At 50.0% G+C, this 18280-nt stretch overlaps 1 protein-coding gene across 1 annotated transcript; it reads right to left on the bottom strand.

The window, feature by feature from the left end:
- Positions 1-1702: 1702 nt before the first annotated feature.
- BAHD1 (bromo adjacent homology domain containing 1) lies at positions 1703-17541 on the bottom strand. Its single transcript, XM_026850247.1, has 6 exons — positions 15890-17541; positions 12350-12711; positions 10232-10391; positions 9167-9243; positions 6360-6451; positions 1703-4984 (listed from the first exon to the last, which is right to left on the bottom strand). Exons 1-6 carry the CDS (start codon positions 17523-17525, stop codon positions 4795-4797), a joined length of 2517 nt encoding a protein of 838 aa, XP_026706048.1. The 5' UTR covers positions 17526-17541; the 3' UTR covers positions 1703-4794.
- Between the last annotated feature and the right edge of the window lie 739 nt (positions 17542-18280).

The following is an 18280-nucleotide window of genomic DNA, read 5'->3' as shown; positions in this document are numbered from 1 at the left end:
ATATTCAAGGCAACCTGGGAGTGAAAGACACCGCAAAACCTGGTTCTCCTGCTGCTGCACCATTCCCCGGGTCAGCAGGACGGCAGCTGGGACCCGAGACCCGTGTTAGGGCTGCAGTGATCATGCCCAGCCCATCTGCATTCACCCCACAAGCCACGCTCGCCACTAGCTCCCCTCTCTATAATTAGGAGCTAATTCAGCGTCAGTAACAGACGTTACTTTTTCTTTCTGCTCATTTTGTTCCCAGAACTTATTCTCTCCCTCCCCAGGCGTGCAAGGGTCCAGCTCTAATTAATACATGGCATTATTTATAGAATTAGCCAACTCTAAGGCCTGGCTGCCCAGTCAAGGACCAAACCACGTCACCTCCCGCCCACACGCAGATGCTGGGTAGTGCCTTGCCGCAGGAAGGGCGCTGAGCCTTATCTGAGGTCACCGTGGGTTTGGGGTGAATTCCTTGACACCCCAGCAAACGAGCATTCCCAGCATGGGCCAGGCACCACCAGAAGAGGGGCCACAGCCCCAGGAAGCAGCAAGCCACCATCTCAGCAGGGAGTGAAAAATCATGAAAGCTTAAGAGGAACCTTTCCTGGAAACTGGGAGGCAGCCAGAAAGCGTCAAGCATTCGGTTGGTGCTGCAGGACCAGATAAGGCGACCAAAATGCCAAGTTAACTACAGCCGAGGGAGCCAGGCTGGACCAGCTGGCTCCCAGATACACAGGGAGTGTTACAGAAGCTGTTTTATTGTTAAGGAGAGATTCCCTTGCGGTTAGTGAACCCCCACGTTAACTCAGTGCCAGGCAGGGAACCCTGAAAAAGCCTTTTTTTGCTCACTGAGCCGTAGCACAGAGCCAGTGACAACTTGAGGAGCCGCTGCTCAGGACCGTGGGGGAACAGCTGTGCCACTGCCCAGGGACCACACGAGCAGTCCTCACTGAGGATCAGTGTGCAAGAGCGCTTGTAATCCTTTTGCACACCCCTTGCACATGTGAGCAGCTTCAGCCTTGCGCCCCACACCCTGCCATTCGCCGTTAATGCCCGCAGACAGCTCTCACCTGGGATGAAACATGGATGTTTCCAGCGGGCCACCCAGCTCCCGTTCCTCACAGAGGTGCTGACCCTGCCACTCGATTCCAAGCGGGTTATTTGATTCCTCTCCGCTCGTGCTCCCAGCTCGGGCTCCTCACATCCCTTTTGGGACCCCCAGTGCAGGCTGCGTGGCTGCTGGCCCCATCCTCGGGGCAGGTGGGTGCTGCAGGGCTGGGTCACACCACCAGCAGGATCTGATGCCATCACACCACCTGTCCACCAGCTCCCAGGGACCGCGCTCCCGGCGAGGTGCTTTTCCAAAAGCAACGTTCCACAACACTTCCAGAGTGCCCAATGCACGGGCAGCCGCGCTGAGCCTCGCCCAGACAAGCTTTGCCACCAGCACCTTCCCTGCCTGAAAGGCAGAGGCTTAAACATCCTTGTGACAGCAGCTGTCAGGAGCAGATTGGCAAAACCCACGTTGCCCCTGGCCGCTCAACTCCATCTGCGCCCGGAAACCCGACGGGAGCTGCTCCCCAGGCTGCGTCCACATTGCTCACCCCGAGCCAGCTCCACGCTGGCACCTCCCAAACGCTTTCACCTCCTGCACCCCAACGGGCCCAAACGGAAAGTTCAGGCAAGGCAGTGAAGAGCAGCGCAGCACGGGTTTGTTTTCTAAATCAATACGATTTTTCAAATTTATTTTTTAAGAATTACTTCTAATATATCTTTCTCACAGAAGGAGGGTATAGGGAATGTTCTCATTCCATCTGTAAACACTGAAATACAGATCTGGGAAACCAGGGAAGAGACACAAAAAAGTGCATTTTACAAAATTATCAACTAAAATATATTTTACATGTATTACGTTTCAATTTAAATTCTACCGACTGCATTTTCAGTTTCAAAAAATATTTCCATATCTAATAGATTAAAAAAGCATGAAATATTTTCATTATGGATAAGACATTTCAATTCATTTACATGCTGTTTGCACAACAGCATAAGCAACCACGTGAATCTTGAACAATGTTCTTGGCCTGAAGCGGGTTCTAACATGAGAAAAGTCAGGATTTGTCCTCTCCAGACACGGGTCAAAGCCCGGCCCAGGCCCAGGGCGAGGACGGTTTCTCTTCTGCCTGGAGAGGAGCGGGACAAAGGTGCGAGCAGGGGGAAGAGGGGGCAGAAGGAGAGTTTCAGCAAGTTCCTGGGGTTTCCAAGGCTGGGTGTCAGATCCTTCCCTGACTGCACCACGACGCTGGGGGTCACCCACCCGGGAGGCTCTCGGAGCATCCCACAGGTGAGGGCACTTCTGCTTGAGGAAAGAGGGTGCAGGCTGGGTGCTGGGGGGTCACGGGTGGGCCCATGGGGCTTCCCCACAACTCCCACGCCTCTGCTCCATTCCCCCCACGCCACGCAGCCACCATCCCCTTCTGAGATGGGCAGGAGCAGCTCTGCTTCTCCCGCCCTCCCCAGAGGGGAAGAGCCACTGAACAGCCTCTCCCCATAGCATGGGAGGCCCCACTCTCTGACACCCCCTCGCACCCCCGCAGCACTTCCCTCCCAGCGCCCCAGAAGCGCTCCCAGCCCCCAGTGTCAGCCGCCTGACCACATCGTTCCAAGAGACCACCAGTGCCCAAGTTAATTGTTAGGGAGAAATCTGAGCAATTACTTTGACACTAACAGTATCTTGAGGTATAAATGAAATAAGATGCTTCACCCGCAAATTCCTGCTCGCACACCGAGGATCAAACCTCCCGGAGGTGGAGGTTTTCCCCTGGGCTAGGCGGGCAAGAACAAAGAGGGCTTTTCCAGCATCCTCTGCAACACTGAGCAGGAATAGTCCACCAACAGCAGGGAGACGCGTGCCCTGCTCACCCACCACAGCAGGGCCAGACCTTGTCATCTCCTCCCGAGTCATCATCTTCTGAACACGTTCCCCTCTTTGGTATGTAGAGAAAAAAAAAATCTCTGGAGAACTCCTGCGTTAAACTATTTCCACATAAGGGGTTCAATGCCGTGGGGTTTTATCTCTCCAGGCCAGGCAGAGGTGCAGCCATCGGAGCTCACCAGGGAGCCCCCCCCGCCCCATTCCCACCACACCGGCAGCCGCGGGGAGCACAGGTAGTGCTACTTCCACTGACAGAACAACAGCAAAGCAGTATGAACGCTTCCACCATTTCACACAAGTTCAGAAGCCCCAAAAGACTGGAAAAATGCAGATCCCTAGTTTCAGTGAGTGACTCCAGCCAGCAGGAACCCGGGACGAGACGGTGTTAATTCTCCTTCTTTATGTTAGTGCAATCTAGAAAGGGACTCCCAGCCTGGCACAAGCGACTCAAGGGACTGTTACGCTGTCCTTTGGTTTGCTTTAGAATTAACTCCAACAGTTTGCATGAAGATAAACTAACGTCTATCTAGGATCTGTACATGTAAGGCAAGAGGCAGTATCTGTGGGGCTCGGGTCACATTTGTCAGCGCAAACCTTTACCAATGCTCAGTTCCTTTCAGGAGCCACAAAGCCACTTTGGTGAGCTTGCTCGGATGCCTGGATGAGTCTGGAGGTGGGGGAGGCTGCCAGGCAGCACTGCCAAGGGCCGCAACGGTCCACCCAAGGTCAGAGTAGTCACAGAATGGGATGGGGGTACAATTGAAAAAAAGCCAAAAACACTCAAGAAAAGGGTTTGCCATTCCACTCTCCAGCCTCTACCTCCTTCCTACTGAAGATGTATGGGATGAAATGGGGACTGTAAACAGCGTTACAGGAAAATGAACCAGAAAGAAAGAGTAAACCCACTTCTATCGCTATGGCGCCAAAGCCCCAAGAGGAAAAGAAAAGACAGTTCTTGCCAGTGGAGCCCAGTGTATGCTCCCAGGTTCTGCAGCTGCTGGCACTGGGCTTTATGGGCCATGAGCCCCTCTGGGACATGGTTGGGGCGTCAGCAAGAGGCACAGCTCTCCCTGACACCATGCTGGGACGGAAAGCCTACGATCCTGCCAGCCCCCTCTCTGCCCTGCGACGGAGCAGGCTCCTGAGCCTGGCTGCCAAGCCCCAGCCCAGGCAGTGAATCGCAGAACAGTGAGATGAGAGGAAGAAAGAGATGAGGGAAAACAGGGGTCACACTTCTTCCCCGGGTGGAGCAAAACCGGTTCAGGCATGACATGAGGCTACTCTATGTCCAGGCAGCTTCCGAAGCAACGGCTGCACTTTGAAGCTACTCTCACCCACCGGGAATGCTCAGATACTGCCCTGCGGGACACAGGAGCCTCCCATGCTCTGCGCCACAGGACCGGGCTCAGTCCTCGCCCTTCCCATCAGGGCACGAAACCACAGCACTGTCACAGCTTGACTCACGCAACACGCCACAGCATCCCTCCCGCTCCTGCCCACCACTCCCACTGGTGATGGCTCTGCATTCAGTTTACTGGCTTTTATCCCCTGCAAACCCCTCCCAATATATGCATCTCTAGATACATATATAGATATAGATTTACCTATGCAAATACCTATATCTATATACATACATTTATTTTATAAGTATATATTTTCATTTATGCTTTTAACGAAGTGCTGTGCTTTCAACTGCTGCCTTCCCCCACAGGGATCCGCTCCTGCACACGCTTTTCAGTCTGAGGAACAAGCGCTGGGCGCTCTCGTCCACCAGCAGCATGATGCAAGTCGTCGAGAGCGCCCAGACGTCCCAGAGCCTCGGCCCGTGCTGGCTCTCAGCGCCGCTCAGCCTCGCCGCGCACCGAGGAACAGGGCTACTGCGGGTTCTTCAGGATGCGCCCATGTCGAAAGTCGTAGACGTGACGACAGAGGAAAACCAGCTCGGGGTCAGTGTCCTCGGGCACCTTGCGGTGCAAGGGTGTGGAGTACTCTTCCGAGGGAGGAACCATAATGGTTTTCCTGCCTGGGATCCCTTCAACTCGACGCTTTGCCAAGGCACAAAATCTGCAACGCAATTACATGAGAAGAGTTGGCACAGACTCACTGCATCTTCCACAGTTTGTGTCAGCCTGTCTCGGCTGAAGCCACAACCGTGGCTGCCCGGGGGGAAGGGGAGGAGCACGGAGGAGAACGAAACTTTGCTCAAGAGGAGTACGTGAAGCAGCTATTGCTCCTGATCTCACCCGAACTGAAGGAAGCAGCACAACAGGTTATATTTCTATACTGGCAGATGCCATGCAGTACTAAAGATAATTGCAATTAATCCACCTTGCTTTTACAACTTTGGCCTCATTCTTTCTTAATTAGCCCCAGAAAAGGCTTATGCATCAGGCTATTTAGGCAAAGGAAGAAATCAGGATGCCTTCAGGGAGCATCTCTGAGGCAACCTTACCCGCAACAGCATAAAAACATTCCTGCCAACAGCTATTCCAGAGGACTGGGCTGTTAGAAAGTAAATGAGCCGTCTGGATCCAAAGCTGAGGGGTGTTTTGGTTGATTGGCTTTATGGGGTTTTGTTTGTTTGGTTTTTGGTTTGCTTGGGTTTTCGCTTGTTTGGTTTGTGGTTTGGTTTTTTTTTTCCTCAAGTTTTCGAAAGAAAGAGCAAAAGTCAGCTTATAAAGTTGGTAAAACAGTTTGTTTTTAGGAATTCAAACAGCAGAACCCTAGGCCAGGAGCAGGAGGACTAAAGAGTATGTTAGGGCTTAAACACATGCTCAGTGGTCTGACTAGTAAGATGCCCCCAGCAGAACTGAAGAGACTTAAAGCCCTGTTCTGCATTTTGAATTTGTGTGTCTGTTCAACCCCTGCTTCCACACTGCCCTGCACACCCGCCCACCAAGGGATGACAGTCTCAAAGACGGATGCCTGCAAGTTCTTGCTGACAAAGTTTCAGTTCCACCAGTAGGAGCCTGACACAAAAAGCCTCAGTCACTACTTCGAGAGCAGCTGCTGCCTGAACACAGAGCCACGCTCAGAGGTCTGGCAGCAGCACTGACACAAGTGGATCAGTAGGCTTCCTGGCTAGCTATGGCCTCTGGGCCACAAGGCAGACAGTGCTCTGCTTAGGTTTTAGCTCAATTACAGGTTTTCCTGCGCTGTTCTTCATGTGCTGTAGTACCCAGGTCCACGCACAAACATTTGTGAGTCCCCTAACACATATATATGACAAAAAACGGACTAGTAAGGAATGTGGAGCAGAAGCAGCACTCTCAGACCAAACTCGGAGGTACAGTGAGTGTAATCCATCCAGCTCCAGCTAGGCCAGTGTCTGTAGGGCTGGGACAGTTCCACTGTGGGATGGCTGGGAGCGGGAAGAGAGGCAAAAGCTGGAGCGAGCTGAAGGTCTGGGGCACAGCAGCGAGTTCAGAGCACCACCTACCTGCAGTACTCTGCGAAGGTCAGCACATAGCACTTCTCCTCTATGCAGGCAACACTGTTCTCGTCCTGATGCCGGGATGCAAAGATCTCATTCTGTGAAAGGAAGGACGGACACAGTCACCCAGCTGGCCAGGAGCCCCAGGGAGGTAGGGCCAGCTCCACACCTTCACCCACCACCTTAAAGGGAAGTCTATCAAAGCATGCTCATAGCAGATACTCTTCAGAGCCAAGACTTCATGTAATCCAGACACAAGAATCCCAGAATCATCTGGGTTGGAAAAGCCCTTGAAGCTCCTCCAGTCCAACCATGACCCTCACTCTGACTGTTCCCAACTCCACCAGATCCCTCAGCGCTGGGTCAGCCCGACTCTTCAACCCCTCCAGGGATGGGGACTCCCCCCCTGCCCTGGGCAGCCCATTCCAATGCCCAACAGCCCCTTCTGCAAAGAAATCCTTCCTCAGAGCCAGCCTGACCCTGCCCTGGGCAGCTTGAGGCCATTCCCTCTTGTCCTATTGCTTGTTCCTTGTTCAAGAGACTCATCCCCCCTCTCTGCACCCTCCTGTCAGGGAGTTGTAAAGGGCCATGAGGTCTCCCCTCCTTCCTAGTGTTTCAGGACCCATGTATAATGTGCACCAGAATCTTATTCAGCAAGATGTGAGCAAAGCACTAAGAGTTCTCCCATCATTTCACACAGCCCAGCACACTTTGTCAGGCCAACGCTCTGAGTCCCACACACACTGCCAGTGTTACAAAAACACTCGAGCAGCCAGGCTGCTTCCAGCTACCCCAACTCAGCCTCCTCTTTCCTCCCGGGGCTTGTGGCCCCTGCTGAAATGTGTCTCAGGAGATGAGATTTTGCAATGCTGTGCTGGAAAAAAAACAAAAGCAACCTTTGAAAGCGCTATTGCAAGGCCTGGGAACAACAACAAGACAGGTAAGAGGAAGGAAGGCTAAGTCCCTCAGGGGAGGTGCTGCAGAGGCTCAGAGAAGCCCCTGCAAGAGGTGCCTTTGCTCCAGCTTCCCCAAAGCCTGACACTGTGCACAGACTCCACATGGAAGGAGCCTCCAGAGCGCACCCAGCAAACCCAGTGAGCAATGCTGCTGCAGGCAGGTCCACACAATCCTCCAAGCTCCCAGGGATGGGCTTCACTCATTTTCCCTTTCCTGTGCTGGAAACACTTCCAATTCATTTGTACCGCTAAGGACTGAAACAGAGCTTAAATAGCACTTTGCTGTCTTTACTACAACCCTACAACCAGTCTTTCTAATCCACCTCTGTATCAAAGTTAAAGGAATTTCTTCCAATCCTCCTTCATCCCAATTCCATTCAAAAGGCTGGTTTTGTGAGGGAAGCAGCAATAGCCTTTTTTCCTGGAGTAACTTAGGAAACCTGTCTCTGCAGCAGGCAAGGTTGGTTAGATATGGGGCAACCCAGATGAAGCCATTTGAAAGAATTTCAGGTGTGGTTAGATCAGCAAAGATGTCTGGGAATAGGATGCTCTGCGCAAGTCTGGAAGCAATTACCTGCAGGCTTTGTTTCTGCTCACAGCCCTGAGGAGGCAGGCTGGAAGTGAAGACTCAGGAAAGGGTCACCGTTCAGGGACAGGCTTAATAAGAGAAACTGAAAATGCCACACCTCGCTTCTGCACGTTGGGGTTTTAGTCTGCTCCTTAAATCAAAACTGAGTCATCTTTGGCAAGCTCGTCCCAGCTACTCAGCCCAAACGGCACTCTCTCATTTGAAGTCTTGTGTAATTAAGCAGGTGTGCAAAAAATTGGCTTAATTCCTCCTGGCCAGACTACGGGCACTCTCACTACACTACAATACAACTGGATAGAGTCATGCTTTGTCTATGGACCAGAAAACCATAAGGAACCACATTTTGGTTTAGAAACTCATCTGTGCCCCGCAAGTCAGACAGGTACAATTCTTTGGCTGTTCCCCAGTCCTGCTTTCACCCCCTCCCTTCCATTTTAAAAAAAATGTGGGAAAAAAGGGAAGAGACACCAAGTATTTTGGTGGGTTGAAAACAGCAGTAAATCCTCCATTCCCAATTTAAAGCCAGCTTGTTCTGTCACCCAACACAAGCCCATGCAAAGCAGAGCAAGGCGTGAAGACATGATTCACACGTTCTTCCTTTTAAAAAGCAAACTCTATTATACTGGCACAACATCCTTGAGTCAGTCTTTAATTCTCATCATAAATCTATACAGGGGAAGGATGATGCATCCACACTTCTGCACAAAAACAAACAAGTTTCTGGAGTTTAAGAAGCAGATTAAGGGATTTATGATAAAAAGGCAGCCTATGATATTGGGATTCCAGTGTCCTGTGGAATTGCAGAAGGAGCTTTTGCACTGAGCTCTGCATTTCTGGGTGAACTAGAATGCCCTTTTTGGAAAGGTGTCTGATCTTGATTCAGTATAAACTCACTCTTCTTTTTAATCCTAAGGCAACAGAAAAAACAGCTTTTTACTTAATGCACAGGATTTTCTCAGATTAAAGGGAGGAACATTAAAACTTAGAGGCAGCTACATAAAAAACACAGCAGCTTCTAAAACCCAGAGGTTCTACACATGACAATAAACTGGGGAAAAGCCCATCCATAGGACACCACCACTCAACACATCTGGCAACAGCTGCACCACAGTCAAGAGACAGCTCCATTTAGCTCAGAACAGAAGCTCAGCCCCCAGAGTTTGAGGCTACCGAGAAACGCTGGGAAATACTCAGGCTAATTCCCCCAATTCCTGCAGAAGAGGCAGCAGGAGACCCTCGCCCTGGGTTTCGCAGTGGGATGGGCTCACCTGGTGCATACTGGGATTGCGGCCTCCCTGAGTGTGCTCCGGTCTGTAATACCACAGGAGGCTCATCATCAGCTCCCCTGCAACAACATTTATTAAAATATGTCAGAACTCCGTTTTCTCATAGGGTTTCTCCACTAACATCCAGCATCCTCCTGCTTCATCCCTTTCATTCCCATAGCGCTCACGTAGAGACAGCTGTGCTGTGATAAATATTTCATGCCGAACTAGGTGTCCTTTTGTACACGAGAAGCTGTATGAAGTCAGTCACGTCGCTATTCCATTACACCTTCACTCCCTTCTACTTGTGTTACATTATCACGAAGAGGCCAGGCACAAAAAAAAAAAAAAGCTACAGAAATCAAATGTTTCCAGCTGAAAAAAAAAGTATCCGTTCAGAGTGCAAGCTGGGAAAGATGCTCATCCAAAGCTCAGTACTTGCAGCATTAACTCCTGGGTTAATGCCAGCATTGCTGTCGCAGGATGACACCACCCAGACGGGCCTCACCACACACTGATCACTTCTATTACACGTAACTTATTTTTTTAAAAACTTTTAAGCAAGATCTGTACTTTACAACATTTGGCACGGCTTCCCTGGCTCAGGTATTGCTAGTGAGACGCGGGACTTTAACATCAAAACCTCAAAGCCTCACTACTCCAATCACCACCTCTACAGGGGTCCCATCAAGAGCTTCTGCTGCACACCAGCTCCCAGCCCAGATGTTGGATGGAGCATCTGAGTAAACAGCAGCTCCCGAGATGTCTGCCGCAATGAAATAATAAGGGAGATCGTTGCTAAGACAGGCACTTGGCAGATATTATGTGCTTTCACAACTAGGAAGATTTTGATTATCAGTCCCAGGCTAGTGATTAAAGAGCATTTCAGTTCCTGGAACAATCCGAACAAAAGCCATGGAGCTAATCTCTCCCTCTTCATCACCCAGGCTGGCAGCAGTGGAGTACCCTAACAAGCTCGTCACTCTCCCAAGATCCATTGTTCCCCTGGTTCCAGCTCACCCTCATCTGTCAAGCACAGTGGCAATACACACTCTTTTGGCACAGTACCTGTTTTGGGGTCTTCCCACAGTGCTGATATCTTCGCAACATATGGCATAGATTTCTTCCGGGGTCCCGATTTCAAGAGGACAGTATCTCGTACCCGGATGATCTCCCCGTCTCTCTCCACAGCCTGATAGCTCTTGCGAACGGCCGGCTCTGGTTCATTCTGTACCATTACAACACACACAAAAAATAAAGCAGCCTGAGTATGGGCAGAGTTAGTTTATTGTTTGCTACCCCAATCCAAGACTCCTTTGGTCCTGCTGTGAACTAAAAGCTTGCCTAAGCCTACTCAGAGCTTAAGTGCTTCCACTCCAAGAGATCTCCGAGGGAATTCATACAGCATAAGACCACTCATGGCGTCTCTATTTCCACCAGGTCGGTTTATAACAACAAAGATCAGGTCCAACAAATTACTTTTTCTGTGAGTAGGGCATTCATAGGTAAAGAAGGTTCACTGAGGAATATTATCCAAGAGCTCACAGGTTACACGTGGCCATCATTTTCAAATAAAGCAAGAGGTAAAACACAACTATTTATCCTACGTAGTGCTGGCAGTAAGGAGCAGCTCACTGGTGGGACAGCAGTGTCTCCCAAAAGCAGGTATTTCTGCAATTAATACCCTTATTTCAAATTAAAAAAAACCAATTACTCCTCCAATTCTGCATGCAAAAAAACAACCTTTAGAAAAATCACCATTTTATTTGCCTACCTGTAGGTGTGCATTTCCTTCATATTCAAAGGCATAGAAAACTAGGCATATTTTGAATGCTATGTGACATAAACATCATTAAGAAAACACATAAAACATGAAACATTTCACATGAACAGGGCAGGGAAAAGCAGGCAAGCATAAAGCATTCCTTACCAAGATTGCTAACATTTCCTTCGTGCCCTCTAACATTACAACATGATCCCTTTTTGGACTATGAATTTGTGGGTTTATTTTATAATTTTTGCTCTAAAAATTCATTTCAGAGTGCCTGAGCAGGATGGGTTTAACCTCCTGCCAGACTGCCCAGGCGAAGTCGGAAGCATTACTCGCCAGGACTTAAGGAGATTAAGGGTGTGCTGCTCCTTTCCAAGTGTCAAAGTCTGAGCAACGGCTGCAAGGGGCCTGTCCCTGGCTTTCACAGGCTTCATCCTTGCAGAGCCTGCAGCACTGAGAGCCAAAGCTCTGAAACCTGTCCTGGACGATGCTCTCAGCAGCTTGAGGTCACCCCAAGCTGCAGCACAGACGACAAGTCTGCTCGCACCACTGCTCTCCTCACCGCTCACATTTCCTACAGGCAGTCCAATGCCTCATCCCACCTTCTCAGGCAGCACGTGGGCCCACCTTTCAAGCCCACAGCTCTTATGTTTTAATAACATGAAGGATATTGCCTTCTCTCTCATCTGAAGTGGACTTTACTGTAGTTAATTAAATTTTCTGGCAGGAAATCTATCTTGCAGGAGCCAGTCTCTGCCCCTGAACACAACAAATGAGAAAGTACAAACAAGAAATCCTTGAAGGAGTGACTGGCCAGCAGATAAGTTACAAGAGGGAATATGAGGTGCTAGAAAAATTCCATCTGGGAGCCAGGATACTGTCTCAGTCCTTCTTGTTGTCTGGGAGATCCCTGCTGGGCTACAGGCACCATCAGCAAGAGCCACCACCTTACAAGAGCCACCTTTAGAGAACTGCTCCTTCTAACAAGGCTAAAACCTTCCTCAAACAGGTTTGCCCTGACCCAGGAGGAAGAGGCCAGAGGACGACCTCTCCGTAGGGTGGACTCGCAGGTGCCACCCTTGCAAATGCCAAAGCCAGACATGTTCATCATCATGGCATTTCAGCTGATGCTAGCACAGGAGTAGCAGGTTTTCCTTCCTTTCCAAGCTACCTGTCATGCTGCGCAAAGTAGTACCAGGGTGCATGAGAAAAACAAAGCCAACAGCAGCTCAGCCTCAAATCCCAGCCCAAAGGCACCACTTGCTTGTCCAAGAGGTTCTAGATGGCATCTAATGACCATCCCACTTTGAAAAGAGACCCAAAACACTCTCAAGTCTTCATGAGCTGAGAACCCTGAAGATGCACAAACGGGTACAGCTGTATGCACACAAAAACAGCCCTCTCCAGACACCTACCACAACGTAGACGGCCTTCTCACAGGCTGTGCCGACGGGTATCCAGCCATTGGTAGCTCTCCGCCTGCTGATGCGCTGCTGCTTTGGGTGGGAATGGCCTCCCGCTGCCTTGCTGTCAGAGGCGTGGAGACAGCCCGTTGTGTTTCGGAGGCCAGATTTGGAGCCGCTGGGAGGCTTGGAGCTCTGTGGACATTCTCGGGCCATGGTCTGAGGATCAGAGTTGGGGGTCTGCAGATGAGGAACGGGCTCTGCAGCCGGCGGCACGCTGGGTACAGGACATCCTGAGAGCGGGTGGGCAGGTGAGGCGGGGTGCCCTGCCACGGGGATTGTGAGGTTCAGCTGGTCCAGAGACTTGCAGCCTTCTAGCAGAAAGGAAGAGATGAGACATGTATCTCATTTGAAATAGAAGACGGCTACACAATCAAGAGTGTCCCAAACTACCACCACCTTCCCTTGAAATTCCCTTTATTGCATTACAGCAGTAAAGACACTTCACGTTGTAATTTCATTCTGCACTGTCGCTGGATTCTAAAAGCAAAGATATTTCTAAGCCTGAGATGCTCCAATATGTTGCTGCCGATGACACTGCACTACAACAAACCCATCTGAAATCCCCCAAAGTAATGCCAGCCAATAATACACATAAGGTTGGCCAGTGTCCAAAGCAGTTCCAGCCTGTCAATATGTATAAAAGAAATAAAAGGCTTATCAAAACGATGGGAAGGATTAAGCCACACTAGCAGAAGCAGCCAGCTTCTTTCAAAAAGCCAAATTCTACTAATCAGGGAAAATTGAGAAGATTCTCCAAATTAACTCCAGAAATATGAAACAACATGGAACAAAACTATGTTAAGATGATATACACTGCTGCCTTCAGCAAAACCGTGTCCCTGAAGCAGACGCGTTAACCACGACGGGTTAGGAGTCGGCTGAGGCTGCCTCTCCAAAGCATCCCAGCACAAAACAAGCCCTCAACCCAGGCCAGCGTGTCTGGCAGAAGAGCTCGTCGCGTTTCAATTACCTCCTGTCAGCAGGAAGAAAGATTCCAGACCAAAATACAACACACCCCTAGTCCCTATATCAGAAAGTGTCCTTTTTTGGGGCAACAAAAAGGGCAACTTCAGGCAACCTGTAGGAGATGCCTCCAGACTGCAGCATGTTCTAGCAGGCCTGTGGGATTTGCAGAGCTGCAAAGAAAAAAAAAGATCTAAAAGTCAAAAAACATCTGAAATCATCAAGCTCCAGCCGAATAACTGCTGAGATCCCCTTGCAATAACAGGAAATTATTGCCTCCTGTCTCCCACTTGACCCTCCCTAAGAGGGCTGCAATAAAGCCGTCGCTGAACCGCAAGCGTGAGGGCTGCTACGGGCCGTCACTACCGACCCCAAGCAGCAAGCGCCGCAGCGAGCCACGCCATCAGGATGCGAGTTCAGGTATCATGCCTGGCCTTGGCAGGCCCGGGACCACACAGCAGTGAATCACCCCTTGAGTATTTTGCTTACAAAAGCAGTTTTCAAGCTTGAACTAAAGCAGGATGAAGCTTCACAGAAGTATCCACTGAAGTTCAGGGAAGCAGTGCAGAGCTGGTCTTGCTGGTGGCCCTGCAACTCCTTCCTTGGTTGTAGCCCCCTTCCAGCCCCTCCACCGGTGCTACAGCATCTCTCGCAGCCTGTCCCGCCTCGCCCCCACGGCCCCGCTTCCAAAGGGTGGGCAGCAGACCACCCGTAGGACAGGGAAAGCAGTGCCTCCCTCCTGCCTACAGCAGCCCACGACCACCCGAGACTGCGAACCAATCCTCCCATTTGCACCCACACACAGGTATTTCCAGACGAACATCTCAATTCACTAAAATAACCCACTTCAGGATGAGATTTCAGAGGCGCACACACATAGCCACACCTAAGCATAAATCCATGTTCATATTCTAGGAGACCTCCTTATATGCTTCAATCCACAAAGAGTCTAAATTATTCCAGTGTTGAAGGCTTTTAAATCAAAGCTGCTCACAGGAAGGAAACCACACGAAGGAAGACCTTAGCAGTGGGGTGACACACCACTAGTAAATACGTGCCCCTGGAACCACTACGGCCCTGGCCAGCACCAAGAGAAATTACCGAGTTTGCAGGGAGGGCTGAACTCCGAAAGTCCCTCTGTTTGCACCGCCCTGCATCCTTCTGGTTGCACAAAGTCAGAGGCACCAGCATGCAAAATGTCAGGAACAAAGTAGACTGACATGACCTCAGGGCACTACACAGAAATCTGTCAGACAAGAACACACTGCTGAGCTAGTTGTCTTGCAAGCGTTCGACTTTAAAGAGCACGAAGCCACTAGCGAACGCTGTCTAGCTGCTGCTGTAGGAAGCGGCACCATGACAGCAGGGATATTTAGGGAAAACGGAAATTATACTTCAACCAAATGCTCCCGAGTTTCAGCAGCTTCTTACAACAGAAGATGACAAAGCCTCTGAACCAAAACTTCATCCACCTACCTGAAAATCTGGTTTAAGTGGGCAAGTCGTGCCTCCTTTTGACTCGAACACGTGGCTAACTGAAAGAGTGATGTTTACACTCCCAACAGCTGAAGAAGCAGCCTCGTCTATAGAGTGAGCCGTTTGCAGACGGCAGCACTGTCTAGCTGGATGTTTTTTACACAAAGTACTGGTGTCTGATAACCCCCACACAAGCCAGTTTTAAATATTTCAAAAGATATTTTTCAATAGCAAAGGCAAAGCTCCAAGATAAAGCACACTGGAGGACAAAGCCTGAAAAACAGGCAGAGGACAGAAGATAACCAAGCAAATAACTGCATTACCTCTTGCACAGTCACCCGCTCTCATTTTCAGACGTGATTTAAGGGCAAAGGTGGGAACGCTGCTCAAACTAACACTGTCCCCAGCACTTATAGCAGTGAAATAGTGAAATTCAAGCATCTGTCCTAACAGCAGACTTGAACTGAATCGTTACACAGCCAGATCTGATCTATAAAATCTTAGAAGACTGCATTCCCCATACCGCCTGCGTCAGTGAGAGTCTAACGGCCGAGGTGATGCCTGCTTCTTCACGCCGCTCCGCTCTGCAAGGATGCCTCAGTCCCCAGAGCGAGCTTTTGGGAACGGAGTAACTCAGCCCGATGTGCTTCTGACCCTCTGCTCAGAGCGGCACAGCAGGACGGCGAGAAGCCTCGCAGAACATGTAGGAACTAAAACCCACTAGTTTTACACAGACCAAAGCTAAGCGCTTAGCTCCAGCATGACAAGTCATGAGTCACCTTCTCACTGCCCAAATCCTTTCACCGATTCTATGCTTTCCACAGCAATAAGACCTTTCAGTGGGAAAAAACCCTCAGGGCTAGAAATGGGGGGAAGGGGAGGTGAAACACAGATCCTTCCCGAGCCACAGACTGGCTGCCAAGCCGAGAGGCACCACACGCAGAGGGAGCTTGCCTCCTGGCAACGAGATACCTTCGTTAGCCACCGTGCCGAACCAGCCCTCTGCTCCTAGGAACGCTGAATGAGATTTGCTCGCACTTTGCACCTTACCTGCTGCAAAAGGCATTTTGTAGGGGTAGCTGTTCCGTCCTGCATGCACGCTGCTAATCCTGCCCTCTGGCACGTGCACGACTCCACAGACGCTGTAACTGTTAATCGCTGTTCCTTCTCCGCAACAGTATGGAGAGTTACACCAGTGGAGTGGCTGGAAGTGAGCACCTGATGGCAAGGAACCGGGTGATACCAAGAGTCCCTCGCAGGTAGCAGATTGTGAAAGCTCATCCTTGGGGTAAACAGAGCAGTGAGAGTAGCCACTGTATCCACTTTGGCCATAATAAACATAAAACCCATTCAGCGGAGTCAGATCCGAGGATTCATAGAGACATCCACAATCCGTGTGATTTCCGGGCACAGGCAAGGGAGGGAACTGCTGCACGGGAAAGGAAGGCTGATGAAATTCCTGTTTGGGGGTCGGGGATTTCTCTCCAGGTCTTCCATACTCTGGCTTCATGGAAGCTTGTCCACCCATAAGCAAAGGCAGTCTGTGGTAGAAACCCTCTGTGCTAGCATAGGAGCTAGACAGCGACTCGTAAGGGACGGGTTCTGCCGTTCCGTAGAGCCTAGATGAGTCCTGCTGCTCTCCTTTCCCAAAAGTTCCTAGAGTAAGTCCTCGCCAGCCGTGCTGACCTTCCATTTTTAAGCTAGCCATCTCCTTCTTGGATTTGACGCAATTCTTCCTGCCAGCCTTGGCCCATTTGAGTGTAGATTTCGAACAGTGGTTCTCAGGCTTGCCCTCTCCGTCTGATTTACTCCTCTGCTTCAGGGGTTGGTCTTTCTCATGGGTCAGCTTCAGGAAGGCCACGGCGTTCAGGCTGGCCAGTCTCTTTGGGGTGGGATGATAGGAGATGGCACCATCCTCCCTCTTTGTCCCATCATCAAAGACCTCATCCAGTGAATGGTCACAGCTATTGTATTTCTGACTGGGCTCGTTCCGGTTTTTTCCTTTACCTGTTTTCACAGCTGTTTTTTCCAGCGCAGTCCAGTTGTCACCAGCTTTGCAATGCAAGCTCTTAACAGTACAGTCTCCACCAGCTTTAACGGAGTCCCTCCGAAAACGCCTGCTGGATAATAAGCCATCGTCCCGTTCAAAAAGCAGGTTGTTCACTGCCTCCGCGTTCAACGAGGCCAGCCTGCGTTTTCTGGGCTCTGAAGGAGCAGTATCAAGGTCTTGCTCTGTCCCTGGATAAGTTATTGTGCACTTTTCCCCAGATGAATCACTCTTCCCTGCTCCCACAGGCTGAACTTGTTCGGAGAACAAAGCAGGTCCCAAACCCTCCATCCAGCTGGGAAGGTCCTTTTTTTTACAGCTCTGGGTCTGTTTCGACAGAGATCCAGCCACATCCTCCAGCCTGGTGAGGAGCACTTTGCAGGTCTTTTTGTTCACTGAGGGGAGCAACCGTCTCCGCAGTGGGTACGTCTTTCGCACTTCGTGCAAATTCTTGCTTTTGTTCGTCCCCACAAACCCACTCGGACAGTTCGGAGCCTCGGGGGCATCCCCATCTCTTTGCTCGCCACACTCTGCGTCGGTCTTGTCCATCCTCCTGCTGCCAGTTGGTGACGAAGCTTGGCCAGCAAAACCAGCTGGATGTTTCAGAAGAAAAAGTTGTTTCTTCCGGGCATGCGTCATAGGATCAATGTCCAATCCTGGGAATGAACAGAAGAAAACATCTATTAATATCGCCGAGAGGGACCCGTCTCCTCACAAAGCACCAACTGCCAATTAGGAAATATTTGGGGAAGCTTGTTTCTATACACAGTAGAGTCTTTTTGGGTGATGGCCAGTTAAGCCAATTAAGAGACAGGATGCAATGAGATGTGGTTTAATATTAAGCCATACAACACGATAGTAATTAAAAGCAAGGCGGTGACGGCAAATGCCACAGCAGCTGGGAAAACCAGGATATGGACAGAAAGCTGTTTCGCCCAGCTCCCAGCCCAAGTACGTGCCCTGTTACACCGATGCTGTTTCTAACACGTTACAAATTCTCATCAAATCTACTAAAGCTGATCTGAATGCTGGTCTGGAGCATACAGCAGAAATAAATCCCAGGTATTTGACTGCTTGCATGTTGATACAGGTAGGCTGTTTCATTGTTGTTTTCTGAAACAATTAGACAAAAGAAAAACAAAAAGTCCACCTACTCATGTGAAAAGTAAACTTGGTCTATTAAACTGAGATCTGCCAACATTAATAAATTAAATACATGCAAATCCCTATGCAGGTTAGAACCTGGCTACTCACTGCTGTTGTCATTCCCTACAGTTGCATTTTACGTTGTGGACATTAAACAACCAAACCATCCCGTTTGGCAGAGGGGCCCTAAAAATATGTTTATGGGAGGAAAGAGAATTACTCATCTGTATGTCATTCCTGACTTTTCA

This window comes from Athene cunicularia, assembly GCF_003259725.1.
Source record: "Athene cunicularia isolate RWA chromosome 5 unlocalized genomic scaffold, athCun1 chr5_part2, whole genome shotgun sequence".
NCBI lineage: Eukaryota > Metazoa > Chordata > Aves > Strigiformes > Strigidae > Athene > Athene cunicularia.
This window is presented reverse-complemented; position numbering and strand designations above follow the sequence as displayed.

Coding starts and splice junctions, on each gene's coding strand:
- BAHD1 (XM_026850247.1), bottom strand. CDS start 17,525: ATGACGCATGCCCGGAAGAAACAACTTTTTCTTCTGAAACATCCAGCT. Junction 10,392..12,349: donor AGAAGGCCGTCTACGTTGTG/GTAGGTGTCTGG, acceptor GTAATGGTACAG/AATGAACCAGAGCCGGCCGT. Junction 4,985..6,359: donor ACCTTCGCAGAGTACTGCAG/GTAGGTGGTGCT, acceptor ATTGCGTTGCAG/ATTTTGTGCCTTGGCAAAGC.